Source organism: Rutidosis leptorrhynchoides, chromosome 3 (assembly GCF_046630445.1).
Source record: "Rutidosis leptorrhynchoides isolate AG116_Rl617_1_P2 chromosome 3, CSIRO_AGI_Rlap_v1, whole genome shotgun sequence".
Taxonomy (NCBI): Eukaryota; Viridiplantae; Streptophyta; class Magnoliopsida; order Asterales; family Asteraceae; genus Rutidosis; species Rutidosis leptorrhynchoides.
In genome coordinates this window covers 610,447,992-610,470,934 of record NC_092335.1, presented here as the reverse complement: position 1 = coordinate 610,470,934, position 22,943 = coordinate 610,447,992, and the positions used below count along the sequence as shown (strand labels likewise).

General features: G+C 37.9%; 1 protein-coding gene across 1 annotated transcript; it reads left to right on the top strand.

Annotated features, from left to right (window-relative positions):
* Positions 1-7,314: 7,314 nt before the first annotated feature.
* LOC139902248 (protein NRT1/ PTR FAMILY 5.5-like) lies at positions 7,315-10,215 on the top strand. The gene is made up of 5 exons (XM_071884892.1): positions 7,315-7,342; positions 7,493-7,692; positions 7,964-8,481; positions 9,603-9,804; positions 10,093-10,215. Exons 1-5 carry the CDS (start codon positions 7,315-7,317, stop codon positions 10,213-10,215), a joined length of 1,071 nt encoding a protein of 356 aa, XP_071740993.1.
* Positions 10,216-22,943: the final 12,728 nt, after the last annotated feature.

The window sequence follows — 22,943 nt, the reverse complement described above, 5'->3', positions numbered from 1 at the left end:
ATTAAATTATATGAATAAAAGAGATCTAGTTGTGTTATATATGAATGAGACGTAAGTGTGTCTGAGTTGACAAGATCCTAAGATCTATCATATTTGACATCTCAATTGAAACTAGACACTATCGTCGAATGCTCTCCTTTGTCACTCACACACACATTAGGAGAAAACCCAATGTGCGACGATGTTGACAGTACCATCAAAGGTTGGAAACCCCTTGCTTGGAGTGAGAATCAAACATGAGTTGGTAGTACCCAAGTTGAATCTCACCCCTATATCACGCAAGCCAAACTTCGGTGGTAGACACTACCATCACATTGAACAAACTACTTGTAAATACATCATTGAATCTTATCAATCATCTAACACAAGTTAAATCAAAGACGACAATCACCACCACAAATCGCAACCAACACTTGTCAAGGAATCACCCAAACTACTCATAAACACCACATGTCACACTCAATGCCTGTCAAACTCGAAAAGAAGCATAACAGAGAGTTGAGCCTAGTTGGTATACACTTAATATCGTCGGGCAAAAGCAACATGTAAATGGATGCCGATAAACATTCTTGAGCCACGAACACCAACAAACCGAGTAAACAACAACACCGCGATACGAAATACGGGAAGGAGGTAGCTTGTTGGAAGCTTTGACGAGCCCAACACACCCACTATAGAGGACCTAGGTTATACTCACTCACTAGACCAACACTTTGACGTTGGTTAGCCTTTAATTTTATAAATCCTTAGTGCACAATAATATTTAGGCGACAGTGTCGACCATATATCTTTAGGCGGTATAACCGACCATGTATTACTTAGGCGGCAGAGCCGACCATATAATAAAAACAACAAAAGTGCACTAAGAACTTAAACACAAACTAAGGCTTGATTGGGAAACTTAACAAAAACACTTATATTAAATTACAATTACAATATTACTTACAAGCTTTCTTTTCTCTACTTTCGCTAACTCACTCTCTTCTTCTCTTCTTCACAACTCACTTCTTATTTCACTCTCACAACTTCACAACTTACTTCACACTTACAAATGAAATCCTCACCCTTATTTATACTACTCCATGAAAGTTTCTAGAAACTAGATATTTCCATAGATATATATAAATATCTAGATATTTTTATACATATAAATATCTAGATATTTCTTACACACATAAATATCTAGATTTTTCTTTACATTTTAATATCTAGATATTTTTCATATACATATTAATATCTAGATATTTTACCCATATACATATACTAATTCCATATTATTCTAAATTTGCATTGTATTTTAACACTCCCCCTCAATGCAAATTTTCTTCCAACGATGTCTTGCAGACCATTCCAAGTGCTTCTCTGAATTTTGTAAACTTCGGTTTACTTAGGCTCTTGGTGAATATATCTGCTACCTGTTCATCTGTCTTTGTTGGCACCATCTTGATCTCCCCTTCAAGGACCTTCTCGCGAACATAGTGATAGTGTACTTCTATATGTTTTGTTCTTGCGTGAAAGACTGGATTCTCTGCTAGACGTATAGCTGATAGGTTATCGCAGAAAAGCTCTACTTGATAGTCTGTTGATTGATGAAGATCTTCCATTAGTTGTTTCAACCATGTAATTTCTTGTGTTGCTGACGATGCCGATCGATATTCTGCTTCAGTGCTTGACAAGGATACTGTTGGTTGTCTCTTGCTGCACCATGATATTACTCCTGATCCAAGACTAAACATGTATCCAGTTGTTGACCGTCGTGTATCATAGTCTCCAGCGTAATCAGCGTCACAATATCCAGTCACGTGACATTCTTTTGTTTTCTTGTACAAAATGCCAAAGTTAATAGTGCCTTTAACATACCTTAAGATGCGTCGTACAACATCAAGATGAGGCTTCTTTGGATTGCTCATGTATCGACTAACCACTCCAACTGCATAAGATATGTCTGGCCGGCTTAGTGTGAGATAAATAAGACTTCCGACCATCTTTCGATACATGGTAACATCTTGAAGACTTTTTCCTTCATCTGCTCGTAGTTTTGTATTCGGATCCATCGGAGTTGAGATAGGTTTGCAATTAAGCATTCCGTACTTTTGTAAAAGATCTCGCGCATATTTCTGTTGTCCCAGAAATAATCCTTCTCTTTTCTGCTCTATTTCGAGTCCAAGAAAATGTTTGAGTTCTCCAAGCTCCTTCATACGAAATCTGATAGACAGATTCTCTCTTATTCTTTGGATCTCCTCATAGTGATCTCCCGTGATGATTAAGTCATCCATATATACTAGCACTATGGCTAGTTTTCCTTGATCTTGTTTCACAAATAAACTAGAATCTGAAGGAGCAACTGTGAAACCACTTTGTACCAAGAACTCGCCAATCTTCCCGTACCAAGCTCTTGGAGCCTGCTTCAAGCCGTATAGTGCTTTCTTTAATTTGCAGACATGGTCAGGATGGGACTTGTTCTCAAAGCCTCTTGGTTGCTCCATATAAATGTCTTTGTCAAGTTCTCCATGTAAGAAAGCGTTCTTGACATCCATCTGCCATAACTTCCAAGATTTGCTAGCAGCTAAAGCTAGTAGAGCTCGAATTGTTGTGATCTTTGCCACTGGACTAAACGTTTCTTCATAATCCAGCCCATATTGTTGAGAAAAACCTCTAGCAACAAGTCGAGCTTTATACCTTTCAATGGAGCCATCTGATCGAGTCTTCACCTTGTAAACCCATTTACAAGGTATTGGTTTTACATCTTTTGGCTTTGGAACTAAACTCCATGTCTGGTTTTCTTTTAGTGCATTAATTTCTTCTTCCATCGCTTTCTTCCATTCTTGACTTTGTGCTGCTTCTTCATAAGTGGAAGGCTCAATAGGTATTGATTCATCCACATGAGCAGCATTGGCATACCTCGGATTAGGTTTCCTCGACCTTGTTGATCTCCGTAATTCTTTCACGTGCTCCTCGGCATCCATTTGGCTTGGACGAACCTCTTCGGATGTAGATTGATGTACCCCAATTTTTCATGGACTCGTTTCCTTAGAGTACGATCCATCTCCTTCTTTAATTGGATCAGATATGTGCTCTTTATGTTCTTCTTTTTCTTCTGGACCTTCTTCTAATCCATGAGATTCTGGAAGCTCTATCTTTTGAGGTGACCACCATGAAGACGCTTCATCAAATACCACATTTCTTGAAGTATGGCACTTTCCGGTATTTGGATCACAACATCTCCATCCTTTTCTTGATTCATCATAACCGACAAAAATGCACCGAATTGCCTTCTTCTCAAATTTGCTTCGTAGATGATCTGGCACGAAGACGTAGCATACACATCCAAAAACTTTGGGATGGTTGACGGTTGGTTTGATCTTCCATAATCTTTCATATGGTGAAATATATCCCAACTTTGTTTGTGGGAGTCTGTTAATCACGTACGATGTCGTCCTCATACATTCGGCCCAAAATCTGCCTGGTTCATTCTTACCATGAAGCATACTTCGACAAGTTTCGGCAAGGTGACGATTCTTGCATTCCACCACTCCATTCTGTTGTGGAGTATTGGGGCAAGTTAATTGCCTTCTAATCTTGTGCTTCTCAAGATACATATTGAACTCAGTCGATAAATATTCTCTTCCATTATCTGTGCGTAAGCACCGGATCTAAGTATTGAGCTCACTTTCTACCTTGTTCTTGAACTCTTTAAACTTCAGAAAAGTCTCCGACTTCTCCTTCATGAAGTAAACCCAAACATATCTTGAGAAGTCATCAATGAATGTCACCATATATTTCATACCTCCAAGTGATGTTTGTTTCACTGGGCCGAAGACATCTGAGTGTATGAGCTCTAGTGGTGTCTTGGACTGATGCGCTGACTCCTTGAATGGCAATTGGTGAGCTTTGCCAAATTGACATCCAGCACATATTGTATCTGTTCGGATATCAATTTGAGGAAGCCCATTTACTATGCGTTTCACCATCATCTCCTTTAACTTATTGTATCCCACATGCCCAAGACGTTCATGCCACAGATTAGCCGTCTCATTCTTTCGAGTCTTATCCACATATGCTGTTTCAGCAGATAGTACATAGACCGACTCTATTCTTTTTCCTTGCATAATTGGATTGCCAACCACCTTCACTCTCTTGAATACAGACACATCTTCTGGTCCAAAGAGCACATAATTTCCTTCTGCTGTCAATTGTGGTACTGACAGTAAATTCTTCTTTAGGCCAGGGACAAGATACACCTTCTCGAGTTGGAGCTTATGAGAGTCACCTTCACTTGGAATTATTGTCTTTCCAATGTGAGAAATAGACAACCTTGAATTGTTGGCTGTCAACACGACTCTTTTTCCTTTGTAATCCTCCATTTCTTGCAGCTTCGTCTCATCATTGGTCATATGATTTGAGCACCCAGAATCAATGATCCAATCATCTTTGTAGTTTATTTTTGACTTTAAGGTTGCTGCAAGAGCTTGATCATCCATGTCAGCTTCAACAGAGAGTCCTGCTTCTGCATCCCATGTTTCCTCATTAATGGTTGCTTCGAATGTGACCTCTTTCTTCTCATCTCTTGCGGCGGCCACATTTCCTTCGAAAGTTCGCCTTCTGGGGAATCTACATTCTCGAGCAAAATGACCCTTCTTGCCACAATTGAAGCATTCACCATTCTTTCTCTTATCATTTTCCCCGTATTGTTGGCGATGATCTCTTCTTCCTTGTTGAGCTCCCCCTGAAGCGTTGCCTTTTGATTTTGGGTGACCCTTCCACCCATATGTCTTACTTTCTTTCATCGCCTCTTGTCTTCGAGATGTTGCTTTCTTTTTATTGGTGAAGAGTGCATCTTCTCCGTCTTTTACGGTTACTTCATTCATCTGCTTGGCTAATGCCTCTTGATTTGCCAATAAATTCTCCAGCTCTATTAATGATGGTTGAGTAGGACATCCTCTCACAGCGGCTATAAATCCATTATACTCGGATCTTAAGCCGTGGATGATAATTCTCTTCATCCTTGCATCACTCACTTTCTCTTCAGGAGCAAGTTGAGATATCTCACGGCAAATTGATTTCACCTTGGTGAAATACTGAGAAATAGACATACTTCCTTGTGAGATACCCGCGAGCTCATTTTCCAAGAGCTGGAGGCGTGCTTCATTCTTCTTTGAAAATAATTTTTCAAAAGTTTCCCAAGCTGCCTTTGGTGTTTTCTCGTCACGGATGTGCTCCAATAGATCCTCCTCGACTGTAGTCTTAAATATAAATAAAGCCTTCCCGGCCTTGATGTTCCATTTTCTCAAGGCTTCAGCATTTTCTTTCGGTGGAGGCGTTGTGTCACTGCCAGCAACTATTTTTCATAAATCATGTCCTTGTAGGTAGGATTCTATGCAAGTCCGCCAATAACCATAGTTGTGGTTATTGAGACTCTTGATTCCACTGCTCGTACTTGCAAGATCTGCCATCATGACGTCCAACGTCCAATAAGCTTGGTCCCTGACCGATGAGCTTTCACAGTTCCTAACTGTGCTCCGACAGAATCTTCCTTAGAGCCTTGGTGAAAACAAGCCGATGTAAACGTCCAACGTTTACCGATTTCCTCCACTAGAAATGGTCCCGAACGACCCGATCTGATACCAATTGTTGGAAGCTTCGACGAGCCCAACACACCCACTATAGAGGACCTAGGTTATACTCACTCACTAGACCAACACTTTGACGTTGGTTAGCCTTTAATTTTATAAATCCTTAGTGCACAATAATATTTAGGCGACAGTGTCGACCATATATCTTTAGGCGGTATAACCGACCATGTATTACTTAGGCGGCAGAGCCGACCATATAATAAAAACAACAAAAGTGCACTAAGAACTTAAACACAAACTAAGGCTTGATTGGAAAACTTAACAAAAACTCTTATATTAAATTACAATTACAATATTACTTACAAGCTTTCTTTTCTCTACTTTCGCTAACTCACACTCTTCTTCTCTTCTTCACAACTCACTTCTTATTTCACTCTCACAACTTCACAACTTCACAACTTACTTCACACTTACAAATGAAATCCTCACCCTTATTTATACTACTCCATGGAAGTTTCTAGAAACTAGATATTTCCATGGATATATATAAATATCTAGATATTTTTATACATATAAATATCTAGATATTTCTTACACACATAAATATCTAGATTTTTCTTTACATTTTAATATCTAGATATTTTTCATATACATATTAATATCTAGATATTTTACCCATATACATATACTAATTCCATATTATTCTAAATTTGCATTGTATTTTAACAATAGCGACTAGGTGGAACAACAAGATTATATTTAACAAGTGTAATGATTTATCATCCTATAATTTCTTTCAAAATAATCATCCTATTCAATAGCATAACCTAAAGGGACACTAATGGACAGCCAAACCCAAATTAACACCATCCAATAAATCTATCACTAAGACCATTATACCAAGCATGATCTCTTAATACAGTTATTAAAATGCATCTCCATTTATGACCTGTTTCTGATTTCTATGCCACAAGCAGTTCAATCTGATCCAATTTTGTACCTTTCAAATTGAATTTGATACCAAATTAAACATGCACTTATTTGACATTAAGCATACTTTTCCATTCAAAATGTGAATATGATCTTGAAAGTCTTCTTTCCACCTCATGTCATATATACAGTAATCAATTACTATCAAGAATCCTTGTTGACTGCAAAAGTCAACCGAAACACACATTTTCTTAGTTTAAACTGCAGTCTTTAATAATATGTCAAAATAGTAATCCATTGTTTTTTAATTCAACCACATAACATGACTAAACTTTGATATCTAAAATCATTATATTATAAAATGTCACAATTCTGAACATATAGTAGAATTCAAAATAACATTGGACTCTAAAGACATAAGTTAAAAACCTTTGGACCAAATCCGCCATTCATGTATACACATGGACAAAATTTACACTACATAACATACACTGCATCTATATATTATTATTTAATTATTTATTTAATATAAATTTAGAGATTTTTTTTTTGTGTAAATTGCGTTGATAAGTCAACTAAAAGAAGTCGTTGTGCAGCAGGCCCAATAGTCCCCATATGCATATTCAGTGAAATAATAGATGTTCATTAAGTCAATAAGCCTTCATTTACTCAAAAGATAAACTTGAGCATGATGATATCAACCATTTTAATTTGACTTATTATTTATCTTCCTTGTAATTCTTTATTTATTTATTTTTATTTTCCTTCTAGCTGCTGGAAGTTAATGCAGTAAACATCAAAGCCCACCAAAATGGCCAACTTTTTGGATGCTCTTTGCAGTAAGCCACCTTTTCTTGTGTACTCACTTGTTCATGTGATACTAATATAACAATTAACTGTTTATTTAATCAGAATGTGTATATCTGTATATGTACTTATATAGTTTTATGTTTATTTCAATTGCCTGCGCGCAGTTGTACATATTGCAGGTTTAGTTGAAAGATTAGCAGTGCTTATGTTAATCAAATATGTAACCGATGTTTGGGAAACTGGAATTACATACGCTGCTGGTCTGATAAACATCTGGGTGGGGACCACTAAAGTCTTGCCCTTGGTCTTTCTGTTTCTTTTGGATAACTATATCAGCAGTTATTGGATGCTCATCTTCTCAACCACTGCCTCTGCACTGGTTAGTCATTTTATTTTAATCTTGTGATTATCAATATATTAAATATATTTAAATTAATAATGGCAAAATGGGTGAAGTATACGACCAATTTCAATCATATCCTAGTCACCCAAGATATGCTTCTAGTGAAGTTTAAACCTCAGACATTTTGTAATGATATCAAGTCCAACCATTGGGCTATTTTAGGATGGTTTATCTATAAGATTTAATATACGAGGAACTTGTATGTAAGATTTGGCGAATTTATGAACTTGTTTGGTTTCTTGAATAGGGAATGGGGCTTATGTCGATCTCAACTCCATCATGGCTATATAGACTTATTACTGGATCATGTAGCGAATACAAAATGAAAAGCGTTAGCGAAATGCAACAATCTTTTTTCTATCTGGCTCTTGTATTGATAATGATAGGAAGATCTTCTCGTGATGCTATCATGGAAACAATGAATTACAAAGGCGATGCAAATGAGCAGAAGTCAACGAGGGAAATAGTAACTCGTGGAGGTGATTATATAGCGCTGCAAGTTAGCGTTTTGCTTGTAGCACCTTGGTCAATCATTTTCGGGGTTTCTTCAGTTTATAGCTCGGTGGCGCTGTTTCTCTTGATGGGAAAATCTTGGTCGCACAAATTGTACATCGATAAGCCTGTAACAAGTCAGGTTACAACTATTTTAAGAGTCTTTGTGGCCTCTATTTCAAACATATCCCAAAAACTCCCTTACGATTCGGTTGGTTTCTACCAAAAAATTAAAATAGATGATTCGCCCCTACATTGCAGCTCTACTCTCAGGTATGTTGGTGATTTTAGTGTTATCGACAATCATTTTGGTTAATTGCGATGTACTTGAAAGCAAAGGTTCCACTGATCCACCATAAAACTAGTTTTTCTTTTTAACGGCGATTAAGAAACCCCCACGACAAATCCATACGAGTATCGCGTGTGGTAAAATTCATCGGATTAGGCTCAAAAGCGGACGTTCGATACCTCCGAGGCCCATGAAATGTGCGGGTACCACAAGAGATATATATTTTTACAGCACATGAGAGTTACACCGCGGAAGTCAGGTTACCACCAATGCACCAACATACATATATATATATATATATATATATATATATATATATATATATATATATATATATATATATATATATATATATATATATATATATATATAGTAGAGGGATCAAATGAGAACTTTTTTGGTGTGAGAACCCTGAGAACTCAAAAATACACTGAAATTCGAGCAAAAAAGGGAAATTCGAGCAAAAAAGGTGAAATTCGAGCAAAAATGGGACACGGACGAACAAAAAAGTGATATTCGAACAAAAAATTGGAAAGTCGAACAAAAAAAACACGGCCGAACAAAAAAAAAACACGGCCGAACAAAAAAAAAGAAATTCGAACAAAAATGTGTTCTACATTTTTGTATTCGAACAAAAAATTGTAGAACATGCTGGTAGTCGAACGAAAAATTTGATATTCGAACAAAAATGTGTTCTACATTTTTTTTCAAAAAAAAAAAAAAAAAAATTTTTTTTTTTGCTCGACTATGATTTTTTGTTCGTCCGTATTTTTGAATTTTGCTCGAATTTCCTTTTTTTTGTTCGTCCGTGCCCCTTTTTGCTCGAATTTTAGTGTATTTTGAGTGTTTTTGGAGTTCCTAGAGTTCTCACACTAAAAAAGTTCTCACTGAATCCTCTCCCTATATATATGTGCGTGTGTGTATATATATATGTATATGAGATATGTATATATATAGGTTACAACATTTAGTTTTTTAGTTTGTAATTTCTTCAATCAGCACCTTGCGGTTACAACATCTAGTTTATTAGTTTGTAATTATTTCAAATGTGTTTCCAATTACTAGATCTCTTTTTTGTTGTTTAACTTGAGTCATCGTGTTGCAGGTTCTTAGAGAAAGCTGCAATTCGACCACCAGTTGACTACGAAAGGCAAAACAGATGGAGACTTTGTAGCATTCAAGAAGTCGAAAATACAAAAACAATTGTAAGGATGTTATGGATGGGGGTTGTCTTCGTTATCCTTTTCCCATTAAGTTCAGTCGGTAGCAATTATTTCATTGAACAAGCAAAGTACTTGAAACCCACGGTAATATTCGGCTTTGAATTCATTAACATATCATACCTTTTTAATGTGTATATTTCTACAAAGAATCAATACCATGAAGAAGCAAGAAAAAAAAGTAAAAAACAACATAACGGACGAAAACAAAGAAATGCTTCATAAGGCAGTAACGGATGCTATATCTACGCTACAATTTGTTATTCGATAGCTGCATTAGTGGAAAAATCAAGATTAGGATTGCTAAGATTACATGGTTTTTCAAACAAACCAGGCGAAATCATCCCAATGTCAATGTTTTGGCTATTTCCACAGTTTTTGTTTCTTGGTTTCGTTGATGCAAGTTTGGAGCGAGTTATTCATTTGTTCTTGGCGGAAGATACGTCTTTGGCTATGGAAAATTTTAAGATGTTTATGGTTGAGGCTGTTGGTCAATAATCCCGAGTTCTATTAGTTTTGTATTTCGTATTTCAGTCATGTTTGAACATCGTCATTAATACTTTGTATGTGAATTGCTTAGTATAATGTCGTGAAATGGTTCAGAGCAGTTGGTTGGCTGCTCAGACCATCGACCGATGGTAGGGACCATCGGTCGAGGGACTCTCACCATCGGCCGTAGGTCTTAGACCACCGGCCGATGGTCACTGAAGATATATATATACGGGTTTTGTGGTTTATTGTAAGGTTACACACCAAAAACCCTTTAGCCGTCGTATAACTCTGTGTCTATCGTCCCAGACCAATCCCCAACCGAATACAAGGCTCTAGGCATCGATTATATCAACTATTTGTTGGTTAGATTGATCCCGATAGTTAATTAAGTATTCGACTCGCCCTAGTTATCGTTTCCGCCGTTAATCTAGGTTAATACGTTTGATCTAAGGTCCCTAGTTCGTCTGCAAAGTGGTATCAGAGCGTAGAGTTGCTGATCCAAACGTATTGGAGTCGATTTTATAGTTTTTTTCTTGTTTTAGGGTTTTGGTCTAAACGGGTTTTCAATCAAAAGTTGAGATTTTTACGTTTAAATCTTGTGTTTTCGAGTCTATTTTTGTTCAAGGGTGTTTTTCTGAGGTTTCTGTCGATTTTGTTTAAGTCTAGAACGTCAGATTTGATCAAGATTGAAGTTTTTGTCGAAAAACCCTAGTCTTTTCTGCCCAGAATTCGTAAGAACTACCCTCGGCCGATCGTCCTAGACCATCGACCGTTCGTCACTACCATCGACCGTACGTCAGACACCATCGACCGATCGTCTATCAGTGAACCAGAGGACTGTCTTTCATAACTTAGAACCGTTTGACTTAACCATCGTCCGTTCGTCTTTTGTCCACCGACCGGTCATCTTTTACCATCGGCCGACTGACTCTTCCATCGACCGAAGGTCCTTACGCTAAGATAGTGATACTCAGTTTTCACCATCGGCCGTCAGTCTTAGACCTCCGACCGATTGTCACAGTCCTCCGACCGATCGTGACGTCCTTCGGCCGATCCACTTTTGAGACAGAATCTTTTAATTGAACTTAAGTAATCTTAATCAATTCTAATCAGTCAAAATGTCTGACACTAATGAACATATGACAAATGAATACAGCGCGTTAGTAATTGCACCTGGACTACAGAAACTGTTACTTAACGAAAGTGAATCTGGATCGACAAATAAAGTACCTCCACTTGACAATCTTAAAGACTTCTTGGACTGGAAAGTTAGGTTTGTTATTTACTTAAATGGTGTTGACTCTAGACTTTGGGAATGTATTGAGAATCCATTTGTTTGGCCTTGTGGAGGTGATGGTGAGCCCAAAGAAACTCAACAGTTTAGTCCTACAGAGCGTGAACAATATAATCTTGAGTGTAGATGTTATGCTCAGCTAACGCAGGCGTTGTCAAAAGACATTTTCCAGCAGTTCAAAAACCGTAACAAGACCGCGTATACTCTTTGGTTGGCTCTTCAATCTGCAACAGAGGGTACTGCTACTTATCGGGCAACAAAAGGTAAGGTCTTGAAGGATGAATGGAGGGTGTTTGCTGCTCTTCCTTCAGAGTCACTGGGCCAAACTTTGGAGAGATATCGTTTACTGGTAGCAGAGATGGCGGATTATGGGATTGATGTACCTGATGATAAGGCAGTCAGGGTGTTGAAAGATGGTCTTCCAGAAAAGTGGGACAATGAGATTGAAAAGATTCAGAACATGTACAGCACATCAGGTCGTACGTTAACATTGACAGCTTTTACTTCTAAGTTGATGGAGAAGGATATACAGGTAGAAGCTAAGAGGAAGAGACTTGGTTCGATAGTTGCTTCTGCATCCACTTTAGCTTCATCTTCTGGTCATGCTCCATTACAAACAGCCTACACTACAGCAAATGCTTCTCAAATGTCTGCTCCACAATCCCAGTCTGGCTACTTTAATGTTAAATCACAAGCTCAGACTCAGAATTCTCCTTCTCATCAGACTCAGACTCAGACTCCTGTGTTTCAAACTGAGAATATCAAGAAGAGACCCATCGAATTAATTCAGGAAGATATGGCATTGGCTGCTATTGTTGTTAATTCATACAACGATATGATTAGTGGACAAGTGATAAATAGTCATCTTGAAAATGAAGACTATGATCAGATTGATGAGGACGATATTGAAAGGATGGATATACTTTATTGCATGGGTAGCATTGTTAGACGGACTAGGAAGTACTTGAAGAAAACCGGACAGAGGTCTTTGAGTTTGAATCGAGATTCGAAGTTAGGTTTTGATATGTCAAAGGTTAGGTGTTTCAATTGTGATGAGCTTGGTCATTTTAAGAAGACTTGCACGAGGCCACCCAAGACTGGTTTTTCTGATCCTTTTCACAATACAACCATTTCAGTTACTCCACAACATGTTATTGTTGAGAAAGAATCTTCGGGGTCTACTCAATCTAAGGCCTTTACGACCACGTATGCTGATGAAGTGTGTGACTGGTCCATCACGGTAGATACGCATCAAGCTAATGTTGTGTTTGTAGGTAGAACTGAAGCTGAAATTGAAGAAGAAAGAATTGCTAGGAGAAATGCAGGTTGTACTGGAAAAGATAATCCGAATTGCACCTGCTATGTGTGCAAATGTGATGCTAGAATGAAAAGAGTTGAGGAGATTATGAAGTTGTACCTCAGAAAGAGGATTAAAGATCGACTGTATGATAAGTTTCGCCAAGCTCGAGACCTATCAGATTTTGAGTTTACGACTGATTCTTCCGATGAGGATGAAGAGAGAAGTTGTCATGTTGGTACTTGGTTCAGACAAGAGTTGGGACACTTGCTCAACTGTGATCTTAAGAGTGGTGACAAGAAGATTGTTACAGTTCAGAGTCCAGTGTGTTCAGACGAAAGCGAGAACAAAGGAGGTTATGAGGCTGACTACGCGGACAGTACGAGTTCAGAGTCTGAATCAGAATCAGATGAAGACACTCAGGTTGGAAGAAATACCTATGCATTTATGGCCAACACATCCGGTAACGATAAGGTATGTAATGATTCAGTTTCTAAATGTTCTAGATGCGTTGATTATGAACAGGAAATTGAGAGGCTCGAGTGTGTAATTTCAAAGCTTAATGAGATATCTGTTACATGTGAGACCTGTCCTAAACTTTTAGTTGACCTTAAGGATCTTAGATTAGAGAATCAGACTAATAAAAAGAACTATGATGATGCACTTTTCTACCTTAACAAACAGAAAGACTATGTTGATGTTATTAAGTCTTTAGAGAATCAGGTAGGTCACTTAAAATCAACTGTTATAGATGATGGAAAAGTGATTACTATGTATTTGGGCCAGATAGAGACTCTTAAGGCTGAAAGAGATTCATTTAAGTTGAAATACGAGTCTGAAAAAGCTAGGATCGACAATTGGCAGAGGATGTCTTATGTGAAACAGACTTTGAATCCTCCTAAACAGCAGGGTTTAGGTTATAACCAGGTTGCCCCGCCACTTTTAGGTGAGTACATTAACAGACCAGTTGAGAAAAGTAAGGGTCATGTTGTAGAACTAGAATATGGTAAGCCTAAAGAAGCACCTGTTGAGAGCACTGTTAAGATAGTTGAGTCGAAGAATCCTTTAGATGCTGTCTATGAAACAGAGTCAGATACTGATATCGACACTGAAAAAGACAGCAAACCATTTGAGCTTGTCACTAAACCAGTTACCATTCTGAAAAATCCAGTTAATGCTAGTAAGATGACTCAGAGTCAAAAGGCTCAGTCTAAGAAAACTGTGAGTCCCAAACAGAATAAGAAGAAGAACACCCAGGGAGTGTCACCTAAGTTTATCAGTAAGGGTCGAATAGATGAATCAGGTCCTAAGGTATAACAATCACCAACAGAGGCAAGTTCCAAATCTGAGAATGTGTCCAAGTATGTTCCGCCTGGTCGTCGACAGACTGTTAAGCAACAAGTCTCGTCATCCCCTACGACTAGACAACATACTGAACCACCTAGAAGACAGTTTTCACCAATTAGACGCAAAGTGTTTAATTCTCATGATTTTGATAATATTAACTGCTTTAATTGTGGGAGGTTGGGACACAGGGCTATGAATTGCAGACCCATTCGACAGACACCAAGAAGTAAGGTTGATCTTAGTCCAAATTAGTTCTTTAATAGGAGATCACCATCACCGGTGTTTAATTCTTTTTCAGTGCAAACAAATGATAAAAAGGTTTTTCAAACTAATGATTATTATAGAAAACCATTACCGAATAACACAGTTTGGAAACCTAAATCAGAAGTTAAAAGTGTTCAGCATCCTGAAGGTCCTTCTGGATCTAAAGGACAATGGGTGGAGTTGCCAGTTGTTGGTGTTGATGGGAAACCCACTGCCATGGGTGGCCCTTTCTAACTAATCCTCTTACTTTAATGTGCAGGTCGCCTACAATCCACGCTGCAGTACTTGGATTGTTGATAGTGAGGCGTCTAGGCACATGACAGGGAACTTGTCTTTGCTTTCTAGTGTGAAAACAGTAGATGGAGGACCAGTTTCTTTTGCAGGTAGTGAAGGAGGATTTATTACTGCTTATGGTGTTATTGCTAATGAGAATGTCAGCTTTGATAAAGTTAACTATGTAGAGCAGATGTCGAACAATCTGCTTTCTGTTTCACAAGTTGCTGATAAGAAATATACTGTTGCTTTTGATGATAAGTTTTGTTATATTTTAAGAAAAGAGTTCGTAATTCCGGAGGACATGATTCTGATGACTGCTCCAAGGTGTAAGGATCTCTATATCCTTGATATGCATAAGGCTCATGTTAAGGCAGCTACAGGCCATCAGGCTTTTGTCTCTAAAGCTACTGAACAGGAGTCGATTATTTGGCACAAGCGTATGGGTCATCCGAGTCTGAGGAAGATGAATAATCTAGTCCACAATGGATTAGTTGATGGTTTAAATGTTAAAAGTTTTCATATTCCTGAAGTTTGTCTTCCGTGTAAACAGGGGAAGCAGACTAGAAAGTCACATACTACCAAAAAGCATCATTCTGTCAATATTCCTTTGGAGCTGTTACACATGGATCTCTTTGGTCCAGTTAATTGTAAAACTCTCACTGGAGAATCATATTGCTTGGTAGTTACAGATGAGTATTCCCGGTTTTCATGGGTTGTGATGTTGAAACTCAAGTCAGACACGTTTGAGCATATTAAAGTGTTGATTCTGAAGCTTGAAAGTCTGTATAACTTGAAGGTAAGAAAGATTCGTACTGATAATGGTACAGAATTTAAGAACATTCAGATGCAGCTGTTTTGTAATGAGAAAGGGATACAACAACAGTTCAGTCCGGCTTATACACCTCAATCAAACGGTGTTGCTGAACGAAAGAATAGGACTCTAATCAAAACCGCAAGAACTATGCTAGCTGATTCATGTCTTTCAATTGTTTTCTGGGGAGAAGCCGTGAGTACTGCGTGTTATGTGATGAACCGAGTTCTGGTGGTAAAGAGACATGGTAAAACGTGTTATGAGCTGTTGCACAAGAGAAAGCCTAATATCAAACATTTTAAACCTTTTGGTGCTCCTTGTACTATTCTGGTACGAGACGCTGGAGGGAAATTCAATTCAAAGGTGATCTCTGGTATCTTCTTCTGATATGGGAATCCAAACAAACGAGTATATAACACTGAGTCTAGGCGTGTGGAGGAACGTTATGAGGTGGATATTCTGCGCAATGCTCCACCTCGTGTCAGTAAAGGGTTCGCTTGGCAGTTTGAATATGATAAATTATTTGATTCCTTCAATCTTCCACCCGATGCTACAGAGGAGGAGATTTTAACTCAGGTCTTGTTTGATTCTCAAAACTCAACTGAGAATGTTGTTACTATTCCATCGCAGATTCAGAATCCAGTTTCTTGCTTGCAACCTAGTCCACAGAGAGTGTCAGATGCTTTTGATTCAAATGCGGACGGGGTAGTATATACGGATGACGATAGTGATCTTGAAGATGATGAGGAAGTTAACCGATCACGATTGACAGAGGAACATCTTAATCCTCTATATAATCAACCACCAACTGTGACAGTACCTGAACGGCTAACTGAAGCAGGAGGGGTGAGAAGATCCAATCGTGTTATTTTACCGCCTAAACGTCTACAGGATTATTATGTGGACGCACGTGGAATTCCTCATATTAATATTCCCCAGAGTACGACAACAGAGGCATCAACTTCTGAGGTTTCGACCACATCAGAGGTCCCTGTGATTAATAATAGTTCAACAGCAGCAGATGATGTTCAGACTGAAAGTGCGAATGTGGTAACAGCATTTTATTCTCCGCTAAATAAGATAGGTAGGATATTTGTGCATGCTCACTCATGCTATGTATGTCAAATTGAACCGAAAGATGCGTATGAGGCACTGAAGTATGATGAGTGGGTTAGTGCAATGCAAGAGGAGCTATTACAGTTTAAACATTTGAAGGTTTGGAAACTAGTCAATCCACCGCATGGTTGTGTGCCCTATGGTCTTCGATGGGTTTTGAAGAACAAGAAGGATGAACAGGGTATAGTTATCAGAAACAAAGCTAGATTGGTGGTAAAGGGATATCAACAAATCCCTGAAATTGACTATGATGAGGTTTTTGCTCTGGTTGCACGACTGGAAGCAATTGGATTTTCTTGGCATTTGCATCCTTCATGGGATTTAAAGTTTTTTAGATGGATGTTAAAAGCGCGTTTTTGTACGGAGAGATCAATGAAAGGGTGTTTGTTGAACAACCACCTGGTTTCGAAGACCCTCATTTCTCAGAAAAGGTTTATAGACTTGAAAAGGAACTTTATGGTCTTCACCAAGCTCCTCGAGCGTGGTACGCAACGTTGTCCAATTACATGATTGAAAATGGTTTTCGGAGAGGTGTCATTGATCAGACACTTTTCATCAAAACGAAGGGACAACATCTTATGTTAGTGCAGGTTTATGTTGATGATATCATATTCGGGTCAACAGATCAGGGTATGGTTGATGAGTTTGAGAAGGTCATGCAGCAGAAGTTTAAGATGAGTTCAATGGGAACGATTAAGTTCTTCTTGGGTCTACAGGTAGCTCAGACAGATAAAGGCATCTTCTTGCATCAAACCAAGTATGTTGCTGATATTCTAAAGAGGTTTCAAATGGAAGCAGAAAGACCGGCTAAGACTCCGTTGTCTGTGAACCATGGTATTTCACCTGAGTGTGAGGGTGCTGCAGTGGACCAAACGTTATACAGGGCTATCATAGGTTCTCTAATGTATCTTACAGCTTCTCGACCAGATATCATGTTTGCGGTTTGTCTGTGTGCTCGTTATCAGGCAAATCCTAATGTTCATCATATGTTAGTGGTTAAGAAGATTATGAGGTATTTGAAAGATACACCGAGTTTAGGGTTATGGTATCCATGTGAGGATGGGTTTGATCTCACAGCTTACAGTGATTCTGACTATGGAGGATGCAAGAAGGATTTCAAGTCAACATCAGGAGGTTGTCAGTTCCTTGGCAGCAAACTAGTTACATGGCAGTGTAAGAAGCAGACAGCAGTGGCTCAGTCCACTTGTGAAGCAGAATACATTGTCGTGGCCAGCTGTACATCACAGGTCATCTGGATTCAACAGCAACTACGTGACTACGGTTTGCAAATTTCTAACACTCCTATTTATGTTGATAATACTGCTGCCATAGCTGTCACTAAAAATCCCGTAAATCATTCTAAAACGAAACACATAGGGATTAAATACCATTTCATTAGAGACTGCTATGAGAAAAAGTTTATAGATGTTGTGCAGATAGACACTATGTTCCAGAGGGCTGATCTTTTCACAAAAGCTTTTGATAAACCGCATTTTAATTACTTGTTAAACGAAATAGGTATTAAATTGCTTTCTGATGTGATCCCTGAAACGGAGGTTCCTAACACAGAGGAGCCAAACCAAGAGACTGAGTTGTGAAGGGTTTGCAACATCTTGTATAGTATGTGTAGCATTGCATGGTCGTTGGTAGGTCATTTGCATGTTTACTTTTCATTTGCATGATAGTTTAGCTTTGCTGATATTTCTGCATGTTTGTTTATGTTTTTTAGATAAATTTATGCGTTTGTACAGAGAAAATCAAAAAGTCATAAAAAAAATAGAAAAATCGAAAAACAAATAAAAATTGAAAAATTGAAAATCCATAAAAATCGAAAAACCTGAAAATGAGTTTCTTATTATGTTTGAGGGGAAGTGATTGCAATACTGAACCGACATGTAAGTTGTATAAAACAAGTAATGCATGATGATTGATAATGTGTTAGTAGACTTTATTGACCTAACTCTAGATAGAGATGATCACACGAACAAAGCGTAAATATCATGATAAGGAAATCATGGAAAGGTTTACAGCGGTTGAGGGTAGTCACCTACTTATCACTGAATATGTACTGATAAATGGTTGTTCAGAAACTCAACAGACGGTTGAGGTCTCCTCTACTACGATTTATACTCGGTAGCAAAAGGATAATTTTGTGAGTCTCCAAGGTGAGCATACTTTGTCTAGGTTGCATACTTGTTTCTATTTACCTTTATTACTTGGACCGAAATCCAACAACGTACATATCGGATACCCAAAGGGAGGTGTTTTATCTTGAAGGGTTGAGAAGTGCAGTCCTGTATCACAGACATAGAATGATGTGTATATTGCAATGTCATCGGGTTCTAGATTTCAATATCAGAAGATTGGTTTTTCGTGCAGTTACTACTAACGTCAAATAGAGTAGTGCATCATCATCATGTATAGTTGTATTTACTTATTTATTTTGTTTGTTTTATTTATGGAGAAAAGGCAACATCAGAAAATCCAAAAAAAAAAAAAAAAAAAATTGCAAGTTATGGTTTGTTTATGTTTATTCATTTAAAGTTGTAAATAATCTGATGCACCACCTAGCTGCAAGGGAATCATGGATCAAGAATTGAACAAAGCTTCAGAGATTCCCCGGTTTTCTAAGTCTGCGATAACATATATTCCAATCGGAGACTTATTATGAATGATTTAGTTATCTACATCCGAGGGGGAGAATTTATCAGATCATCAGATATAGAGAACTTAAATCATTCAGTTCACATCTCAATTAGTGAATTTTACTTCTTTTGTCCGTGGTATGGAATTGTGCCTATTGACCTGGATGAGGGAATATCTTCTGGAGGATATCTTAGCGTTCCATCACTGAAATATATTTATCACTTCCATCCATCAAACATCATACATCATACGATTTCCGTTTAAGTATGGGGTTTATAGCGGTCGGTATGCGTCTTTTCAAAGTATGCAATAAATTTGAGATTCACAAGGTTATCTGAAACTAAAGGTGTAAGTTTAAGGTAGAAGCTCATGGCTGACAGGGTTGCTAGAAACATCGTGAGATGGTTCTGTTCAATCAAATTGAAAGTACATTGATGTGATAAGAGGACAGCGTCAACATGTGCTCAATTGTTCTACCTGAAACATCGTGTGATCTCAAATGAGGACTGACTTCGTGATCAAAGTCTAACATTGAAAAGTGTTAAGGTAATTAATATAACGTGATCATCGAAGTCTGGGGTGAAAGTTGATAAATGCTTACTGATATATTTGAAAGTTGTTCTGTATGTGCTTTATCAAATCAGTTAATGAACGAACTGTGAAAAATATGTCAATGTAGTTCAGTTCTGATCCCCGAATCAAAAGATTTAATCAATTTAATGTGTCAACTCACAAAAAGATGTGTCTTACTTCTTGAAGTGTGATTCATGATAAGCAGATTTATCTGTTCCTATGCTGATAACATCATATATTCTTCTTATGCTATTGTTTAATGAAATTGATGTTAGAAGTTGTTTTATTTCAGATCTAAAAGGTTAATTGTTACTGATTATGTCTGTTATAATCAGTAACAATTATTTGCATGACACACTAGATCTTGTACAATTATTTGCTTTGTGTATTTGCATGAGCATGCATATCTGAGATAGTTTGCATTTACAGATTAGTTGCATGAGCATTTTTGTTTATGGTTTAAGCCAAACAACTCAGTTCTCGGAAAGGTTTACTGTGAAAGGAATCCAATGTTTTTCATTAAATTTGAAAACAAGTTGTTTAAGAGCTTAAAGGAACAAAGCGTGTCTGACTTATACTGTGGAGATCAGTCCCAGGGGGAGTAAATGTGATAAAAGATGAATGCAAAAAGTGTTAAGTTTTTAAGTTTTTCAAAGCATAGACCACCGGCCGAATGAAATTACCCTCGGCCGAAGGACTACGACACTCGACCGAGTGTCTGGACCATCGGACCGAAGGATTAGACCATCGGCCGATGGTCACTGACAGGGTATAAAAGGACCCAGAGTCCAACGGGTCAGTCACTTTGTGCAAATTGTGTGATTTTACCATCGATTTTCAAGTTTGAGGAACGAGCTTTTGATTTTAAGTCGTAGATACAGCTTTTTATTGTGATTCTAGCACCGTTAACGAGGTAATCTAACTCGCTTTGATTCAGTTTTAAATCGTTGATTGTAGATTCGTAGTTTGTTTTTTAAATCGATTGTTTTTTGCTCGATATCTGTTGAAATTGTTGATATATATATGTTAATTGGCCCCTTTAGCAGATATTGTGACTAGAAATCGAACCAGAAACAACAGATTGATCGATTTGAACTTTTTACAGAAACAGATCTGATGAACTACCTCCGGCCGATAGTCTCTGACCATCGACCGATGGTGTCTCACACTCGGCCGGATGACCCTTCACTCGGCCGTAGGTCCCATCTTGATCAGTTTGTAGATGTGCTTTAGACCAACTGCCGTAGGTCTAGACCATCGGACCGATGGTCCAGTCCATCGACTGATGGTCCCTTAATTGAGCCGATGGTGGATTTTTATGTTATATTTGAATGAATTTTTTGGTCTCTGGTAATTTCTGCTGTGCTTATCTAATGCTAGTGGTTGTAGTCTGTATTAGGATGTCAGGTGGATCCTTTGTTGGGCAATGGATGTTTAACATTGACCGTAGGAGAATTTTAGCTAGTGGACGACCCATTTTAGTGGAACAAAAGGTCATTGCTACTCGACAGACCTATAGTCTTTGGGAACAAATTGGATGTCAAGCATTCTTAGACATTGGGGATTACTACTGTCCTGAATTACTGTGGGAATTTTATGCCAATGTTGCCTTAGAAGATGGTAAGAAAAAGTTTGTGCACTCAGGTCTATTTGACCATCAGTTTTAGTGGACTATGGAGGAATTTTCAAACCTATTGAATGTCCCGCACACTGGGGTTAAAATTTTGTATCCTAGCAAAGATATACGAAAGATTCCCAACAGATTCAGACTATCTGACATAGTTGCAAGGCTATGCAAGCCAGGGAAATTAGTTAATGCTGGTAGGGTTGAAATTAGTGATGACGAGGTATCACAACAACATGAGATACACTTGAGAATCATCAAAAGGAATGTGACCTTTAGGAATGAAGGAGATAATTTGTTGTCTGGTACTGAAGCTATGTTTTTGTATTGCCTGCTAGAAGGTATTCAAGTGAATATGGGCCATTTTCTCATTCATGTGATGAAAGATTTTCTTGAGATGGAAGAACCATTTCCATACGCAGCTTTACTATATACCTTGTTTGAGAAACTTGGTGTAATTCAACATGAGGAAAAGCTAGTGCCAGAGGATTCCATTATGGGATGAATGATTCTGAATTTATGTTTATGTGTTTGTTTATTTTCAGCTTGTTATGTAATTTGATAATGCTAGCTTGTTAGCATTAATACACTATTCTATGTCTGTATTAATTCTACTTTAGACATGTAATCGTGTAACTGAGATCCTGATCTATTAGTCTTTATAATGTAATATCTTCTGTGATGATCATTTTGTGATATTGTCTTTGTGATGATGATTTGAATTGTGTTTGCAGTTATTTTCATAATGTCAGGTGTTCAAGCTGATCCAGAAAACATTGCACATGAATCCGATACTGAGTCATCGGGAGGTCCATTTTCTATTGATCTTCCAGGATTGAAAGCTAACAGTGGCTCTAATCTCACTGCATGTCTAAATGAGAAGGGTCCTAATGCTGGTAAGTACAAGGGGGTAATTAAGTTTCTGAAACGTTCAAGAGTATTTGCAGCTATCTCTATGCCTTGTACAGCATATTACTCACATCAGAGAGAGTTCTGGGAACGTGCAAGAGTTTAGACTGTAGATGACAGGAAGGTAATTATAAGTACTGTTTGTGGTCAGTTAATTCAGATTTCTGAAGATACAATTCAAAACACTTTCTTGTTTGAGGACGATGAGAATATGCCGAAGAAGTTGTCAAAGACAAAGATTACTGGATGTGTGTTAAGATGCAAGTATTCTGGTGATATTACGAGAGCAATGATTAAGAGAAGTGGATTCACACCGCCGTATAGAAGTAGAGAAACGAAAACAGTTTATCTGATCGAGAGCCTGATTCTGAGGTAGCTAACAGTGATGAAGAAGTTGATCAACCTGTGAATACTCAAGCTGCAGGTGGTTCAGGTGCAGAAGGTTTAGTTAATGAGATTGGAAATATTATTCCTGATGTTGGTGAAGAAGCTTCAAGGGGATCAAAAAGAAGAATAGTTGAAGATGAGAGTTCTCAGGTTTCAACTAAACTAAAATTGAAAAGAAGGTTCAAGCTGG